The 8,196-nt window shown below is 35.9% G+C and overlaps 1 protein-coding gene across 1 annotated transcript; it reads right to left on the bottom strand.

The window, feature by feature from the left end:
• Positions 1-2,624: 2,624 nt before the first annotated feature.
• LOC138332595 (uncharacterized) lies at positions 2,625-4,260 on the bottom strand. Its single transcript, XM_069280595.1, has 2 exons — positions 4,154-4,260; positions 2,625-3,924 (listed from the first exon to the last, which is right to left on the bottom strand). The coding sequence occupies exons 1-2, from the start codon at positions 4,258-4,260 to the stop codon at positions 2,625-2,627; spliced, it is 1,407 nt and encodes a 468-aa protein (XP_069136696.1).
• Between the last annotated feature and the right edge of the window lie 3,936 nt (positions 4,261-8,196).

The following is an 8,196-nucleotide window of genomic DNA, read 5'->3' as shown; positions in this document are numbered from 1 at the left end:
ATATGTCGGTACATCTTAACCACTCGGCCACCGCGGCCCCTATTAGATTAAAAGGCTTCATGCAGGTTTAATGATGTTAAAGACAATAAGACATTCAAACCCGAGTAACGTGCGTGTGTAATACGTCATTCTTCAATAGGACTTGAAGCTTCTCCGTACGGTACGGTGCTGGTGATTTTGTTACGTGTTTGTCGTATTCGTTTTATAAAATATTCCAACTTAAAATAGTGATTGTGTAATAAAAAAATATTTCATGGGCTTCTGTGCTCTAGTTCATAATGTTTACCCCTCGGTGGTGGTAATCAACAAATAATATATTGCACTTAGCCTTCGGCCTCGTGTAATATAACATTTGTTGATTACCACCACATCGGGTTAAAATATTATGAGCTAGAGCACAGTAACCCATGAAATATTTGTATATTAGGGAATTTCCATTTGACGGATAGACTATAACTACGTATTTATAGGGAATATCCATTAGACGGATACATATTATAATTAGGGCTATATAAGGAATAATGTCTATAAAACGGATAGAGACTATAACTAGAGATATATAGGGAATGTCCATTAGACGGATATTTAGCTATGCATCAATGACTCAGAAAGGATGTGCTCAGTTTGTTAAATAGGGTTAATAACAACAGAAACCATGATTGAAAGTGAATAATGTCATTTATTTGAGTTATAAATGACGACATAAAATTCAACTTTACTTTTAGTACAAAAGTGTAAAGGTTATCTGTTGACATATATATGTAATAACATAATAAGAACCCCTTTTATACAAAGATGGGGCTAAAATAGCGCCAACCATATAACTGGGCAGTTAGATATCTGTCAAACTGTCCGGTTATATCCCCCATCCACATCCTTTTAAGTCTACACTGTAACTTCATACTGTCATTATATAGTGGTTTGAAAAATAATGTCCTTGTAATAAGAAGAAAAACAATTTCTTAAACGTACTCCAAAACAACAATCATATCAAACATATCATAACGACTCTCAGAGGCCACTAACCCCACAAGAGCTCTACGTGACTAGATACATAATACACAAACATCAATCTTTTAGGATAATCACCCGTTTGAGAGTCAATCGATACATGTATAAGTATACATGATAGGTATAAAATACCTAGGATCACAACTTGAAAACAGTACAGTACACAATTAAGTAAATCGTAGGAAGTCAGTATATAAGTGATGAAGTGTCGAGGGCATTACCCCAAGATTGCGAAAGACTTTTAAAACAAAATACCCATAAAATATCACAATTCTTAAAAAAGTTAAAAAAGTAAATAATGAGACGAACAAAATATAGATTGGCACAACTACACTTTGATTGAAAAACAGGTTGGCACACATACACTTTTGATTAGAACAAAACTAAAATTGTAATGCAAAGCCCACCAGAGGCCAATTACCTCATGGAGGCTTTGCCTAACATGTAGAAAAATATACCATAGATACATGTAGTATGCTGCGCATAAAAACGTTTTAACCCAGTCTTTTGTTGCGTAATTGTAATAACGTGATTATTAAAAAGGGCAAATAAATTTTTTATACTTGAAACAATGAAAAACTTACACTGCTATAACCAGAAGCCAATAACTTCATGGTCACAGTATCCTGATGAAACATGTATATTAGAAATTCAATAAGAGACATATTTCTCCTGTTCCGAACAATAACCATCATCAGTTACATATACTTGCAACTTTGGTAAAAATTAAGGCCAGGTGTAAATGAAAAATATATGAACACAAAACTCTTTGCCAGAGGCCATTTACCCCATGGAAAAGGACAAAATATGATTCTCTTGCTTTTTGAGGACAATCGTGCACCTTCTAATAAGACAGCGTTTACCGTTTCCTTGGTAGGGGTGTTCTCTGAACGCCAACATATTTATCAACAATAGGTAGGTGTTGTTTTAGAAAACAATAGGAAGGCAATTATATACTGTTTCATATAAGTCTTACCTGTAGATTTACCTGAGATTCACCTGTGGTGCTCAACAACATATGAAGTGTATGCATAAGGGACTATACTTCTACTTATTAATGAAAGGACAACAAATTTATACATACATATAGCTCTACATTACAGCACTAAAAAAAATATCTTAATATCAAAATTTACAAAGTTTGAAAAATAAAACAATGTCAGCACTAACCACATGCATGCAGCATTGATTTTTCAAAAAATGAAGTTATGGAGGAAATACACTTGTTCTTATTAATGAAAGGACAACACATGAAATAGATATTAATTTAAAATTCAAACATCTGAAACTGAAAAATTACACAAAGAAAGTTAAAAACATCTTAAACTAAAACAATACATACAGAAAATTAAAATATCTGAAACTGAAAAACTACACAAAGAAAGTTAAAACATCTGAAACTAAAAAATTACTTAAATATCTGAAACTGAAGAATTACTCACAGAAAGTTAAAACATCTGAAACTTAAAAACTACATAGAGAAAGTTAAAACATCTGAAACTTAAAAATTACTTACAGAAAATTAAAAACCTGAAACTGAATAATTACATACAAAAAGTAAAAACTTCTTAAACTAGAACGGCGAAATTGGAGACAGGTAAGATGTTGTTGTCTCATCCCAGGTGAAGAAGAGTGGATGCAGCATCGGCGTAGTCCATTAAGTCCATAGCTCCAGTTTCCAGCCTCTGTTTCAGAACAGTCAATCTGGAGTCAATTCTTCGGTACTTCCTGGAGCGTGGTCGTTGACTTCCCCCGGCCCTCTTCTGGATGTTGGAGATCTCGTTAGAAGCCTCAGTGTCTTTGAAAACCTGGATGATTGTGTAGAGGTTTGGATGGGCGTGCTGGACCTTCTTCTTCAGTTTGGCGTGCCATGACTCCAGATGGTTCGTGGTGCGTGGTCCCTCTGTTGTGTAGTGGTTCCACATGGTAGTGTCGCCCTCAATCCATTGGTTGACTACGTAGTCTGTCAAGGGTGTGGTGTCGTTCGGTAGCTCAGCATCTTCGAGGTCATCTAAGGCATTGAACCAAACAACTTCAACTCGTTCCTGGGGTATCAATGGAAGGACTGCTGCTCGTCGCACTAACTTCCGGATGTCATCATTCTCCCTGTAGGCTGTCTGGAGTCCTGTCTGTTGTACCTTACGCCAGATGCACTGCGTGTAGTGGAAAAAGCATCCCTTCATGGAGACTCCAGGGAAGACGTGGCGCATCGCGTTGTGGAGGGCAATCTCAAAGTCCGCAAAAACTGTGGTTGGAGACAGTTGGAGCTGGCAGTCATGCATCGCAGTTTTCAACAAGCTGAGGAAACGGATGTATATATCCTGGCTCTTTCCTGGTAACAAGGCGTATACCAATGGGGTCATGGCTCCATCAACCTCCGCATGTATTGTGTATATCTGATGAAATAGGGTAGGGCAGGTGTAGAATGTCCCATCGCAGAAGACCGTATCAGCAGCAGCAAGATTTGTCAGGTTTCCAAATGTGGCGAAGGCTAAGATGCGTGCATCGTCTCCATCATCAAATAACAGGAAGCGCTCTCCGGTCACAGTCTCCGTCCATCGTCCATCGAGGTCGATCTCAGCTCTGGTCTTTGGAAGTCTAGGAGTCTGTTTCCTTCTTGCTCTGTATAAAGCTGATCTGGCCGAGTTGAAAGTAGGGATCTGCTGCACAACGGCTCTGGCCTCGTCGTCCCAATCACTATCACGCAGCTTGGTTACTTCCTCCTGGTATATGGATGGAATTGGTCTGACTTCTCGCTGACTTCTTGTCTTGACATATGACATGATTTCCTTGGCGACGATAGAAGCATGGTTGGCAGGGTGACTGTGTGGATGTCGTCCAAATCCCACGAGAATCCGGTTCCGCGTGTTTACAGTGGCTGGGCAAGTGGAGACGGTACAACGCCAGTAGGTCCTGAAAATGAAAATTATTTGACTCATTATTTACCCCGATAAAAATTAATAATTAACTACATAATGTTTTCATCTTTTTTGTATTTATGATATATAGATCTAATCATCATCAAATATTAATTAAAATCATGTATAACCAATAAATATATACTATGCGACTATATATATATCATTCATGTATGATAAAAAACAAGATAGCTAATAAAATAATTAAACTAATCAAAAGTTACCTTTCTCCACGCGTAAATTTAATTCTATAAAGATGACCATCATGTGCTAAGTTCTGACCACCTAGTCTGTTATCAACAAACTTCAGATTGATCTGAGCATTAGCCATGTTACAAGAGAGAAATGTGTGTGATAAAAATCAGATCAGAATTAAATGCAATCAATATAGAGAGCAAAAACCTGAATGATGAATTTTGGGATTCATCTTAGCTTTATATAACACTTTTGATTAATAAGCTTGGGGTACTTACCTCATTTAGTAATAACAGGCCATTAGTACCACTCCTTCCTTGTAATTGATGGTGAACACACAATCACATAAAGCTGCTGCTGATTGATTGTTTATGAAATCTGGTCAAAGCTTATTTTCAAAACAAGGGTGCACGCTGAACATTTGTTCATAGTTGATAATTACTAAATCTAATTATTGGGATATATCAATTATACCTTATACAAGTTTCTGAATATATTTTTCCTCCGTATATCTTTTTTATTATTAACATACAACAGAGATATTAAGTTTCAATAGAAGAAAACAACACTTTACTCTCATAAAAATATTAATATAATTTAATAAAAAAAAAAAAAACACATATTCATTGACACATTATTATTTTTTTTATAATTATTATTATTATAAACATAATATATGAAAAGTAAAAACTGAAATAGAATTAACTGCACTTTTATATAATTACATGTACATATACATATGTATATCTGTACAGGTAAGTACCAACAGGTAACTTTTACAGGTAAATTTACCTGTTGGCATTGGGACCCCTTTTGGGAAAAAGACTATAATCACTGTCACAACAAACTACCCTACAGGTAATTTAAAAATGTTGGCGTTCAGAGATACACCCCCTTGGTAGACCTTTTGCTGTTTCGTCTGTGCGTAGGATGTTAAATATAATTAATAAATAGCTGACAGACATTATTTTCTATATTAAAGTCAGATTCACGTTAAATTGTTTTAAGGACAGAGGAAAAATTATAGTGCAAGGAATTTTAAGCTATCCATCGTCAGTTTAGGCATTATTTAATAGTGGACGTAAGCTTTCCAGCTTTATAAAACTCAAACCAAAAAAGGTCAGGACATAAATTTAAAAAAATTCAGACATGGATATTTAAGCATTAAAGTATCTTCCTATGGTATAAATGGTCTATATAGATAACAGAGCTTTGTAGACAATCTTCATAATGTGCTCTACATGACTGTTATTCTCTTTAATCCTGGTTTTAGTGATCGAGCGTGTCTCGTTACGACAACTAGTATATATAATTTTGTTTGCTGATGTTGTTAATGACGTCATGATGTTTTATTACGGAACTTTAATTGAAAATCTGCAGGTAGGGCGTTAGAATTGTACCTGCTGCACCTATTGCATGATCGTAAAAGATCGTAACTAAATTTATGATCTTTTCTCTCCTTTCTAACTGACTTTTCTTTCATAATGCCTCCCTTGGCACCGCCTCACTTTTGGCCCTGAGCTGAGCGTTTGCCCTTGTGAGGAAGGCTCTTGGTTCTGTCCCCAGGACGAGACACACCAAAGTCTGTAAAATTGGTAGTTTCTGCTCCCGCTTAGCGCTTAGCATACAGTGAGTGGGACGACTAGTTCGCCCGTTGTCAGTATAATTTCACCGGGTGGGGCGTGTTGCTTGGTGTCTTCGGCAGCATGCTTCAGTGATATAGCACTATAAAAAGGGCAATAGTTCCACTATACTAGAAGACACAACATGAATACACCGCAGTCTCCCAAAACACTCACCTCGCACACCATACACGCAACTCATCGCATAGATGGGAGGCCGTCCTTACATGAACATAGCTGTTAATAGGACGTTAACTAATCAAACAAAACAAACAAAAATCTAATTGTATCCCAACAAAAGGTAACATTGCCTCCTTTCCATATGTCTAAATTCATCAAATTTTATTTTTTTTTCATTTCATTAAGTTATTATTATCTGAAGTTGGTAAAATGTTTTCTGAAACACTGTGTACCAAGTACGTGCATTCCAAATATGCACAAATACGTGGACTGAAGTGTATTTCTTTGTTTCATTTACCAACATTCTAAATGTTGTTGTTTTTTAGTTTTAAACAGCGGTATAACCTCATCTTTTCTTTCTGTAAAAGTATTACGTTGTCAAAACAGGGAAATTTGATACCAGCCAAAGATATTTGTATTCGTAATGATAACACTACATCAATCATCTTATGAATAACAACGGAACCAGTCGTACTGGCAGGGTCGCCGAGTACCAATTCCCGCCATCGCATCTGTATCTGTAAGATTTCCAAGCAAACCTAGTCAATAAAGCCTTCTTCTAATAGAAGACCCTACGATGCTGATTTCCACAAAAAAAGTCTCAAAATTCGTCAGTGATCATACAAGTACATGTGCGATGGCGTGAATTGGTACTCGGCGAGAACTGGTCGCTTGCCAGTAGAGCCTACAACGTATTCATATGATAAGCATCATTAATCATAGTTTTGTTGTCATGGAAATGAGATTGATAACTAAATAAGCCTATGAAGATGATACATTTTATTGTAGAAATCATAAAAACTTAGCGACATACTGTAGTGATTATCAACGTATTCATGAACATTATTACAGTGATTATCTTAAAAAGACGGTCGTTTTCTCTAAAAGGACTAGATATGATAGGACCAGTATTTGGCCTTAATTTTTCAGGCCGAAAAATATTAACTCTGATCCACATCAATTTCACATCAATAAATAATCTCATACTTGCCATTCATCAAACATAACTTTTTATAACCATGTACACGATGTGCTCCACCTATGACGTCATCAAATTGATGATTTTCCTCTTCTCGCCAAATTTTGCTAGAAATTCATTATCTTTAGGTTAGAAAAGGCTTGAAATGGATTTGGCTGCCAACTTGGAGCAACTTTAAATTTTGCATGGATATGCGTAAATACACGATACACAACGTGTGAAAATCTCTTTCTGCTCCACGAAGGCGGCCACATTTATTTTTTAGAGAAAATCACTCAAAAAGTATGATTTTTCAAGGATTTTTTGTGAAAAAATGGCGGGAAACTGCATGTTGATGACGTCATAGTGAACATAATTAGCACATGCGGGATATTTTCGGGATGTAATGTGTTAGCAAATGTATTCAACTGTTATATGGCAAAATATATTGTTCTTTACTGGAGAATTAATTTTGCGGCCATATTCGAGTCTTAACGTACCTTCTCCTTTAGATTTTAAACATTCCGGTTTATCATTCTGGATTATCCCATTCATATGAAAACGATTTTGTCCATATTTATCGTTTTATAATTTATTGGAGAAAACATCGGGATCATATTATTAACAACCATATAAATGTGATTTTGAATGACTTCTTTTCGAAATTACAACGAGTTTTCTTTCTAGGACAGAATTTTGTGTAAACATCAAGATAATTTCACAATTAAGTACAAAGGTATTATTTTGAATCATATTATTTTTCATAAGTAGATACTTCGTAGCGTTATATGTCTTAAGACAACACAAAATGACGTAATTCGTTCACACTTAGCTCCAGTCATTGACATACCGTCAATTAGGTAGTGTGAGAAGACCTTCAAATAACCACGTTTATACTCATGTGGATCACTTAGATTGGATATTACAGTAAGTGTCTTCGTTACTTGAATTCCTGTATCGGTAATATGATTTTATAGCAACACAAGTACCAAAACGACGAGTGAACGTCAGTCCGATTGTAAACTTTGATGTGAGATATGGCAAGCGGTGTTCCTGACGGACAGACAATGAATATAGAAGGATTATTAGTCTGATTGGGCAATCCTCAAGGATATATTACTGTGACATTTATTTGATTCGGCAGGGAATTGTGTTAAAAAAAAGTGATGAAACACGCGATAGTGAAGCAGTAAAGCCAAAGTTAGATATCCATCATTCCTGGATACGTGGAAAACGCAATGACAATTTCCGCTATTTGGTTTTTATGTCGCCTGCAACGCAAGGGTTATATACATGTATCAGTATGACGGCA

Source organism: Argopecten irradians, chromosome 10 (genome assembly GCF_041381155.1).
Source record: "Argopecten irradians isolate NY chromosome 10, Ai_NY, whole genome shotgun sequence".
Lineage (NCBI taxonomy): Eukaryota > Metazoa > Mollusca > Bivalvia > Pectinida > Pectinidae > Argopecten > Argopecten irradians.
This window is presented reverse-complemented; position numbering and strand designations above follow the sequence as displayed.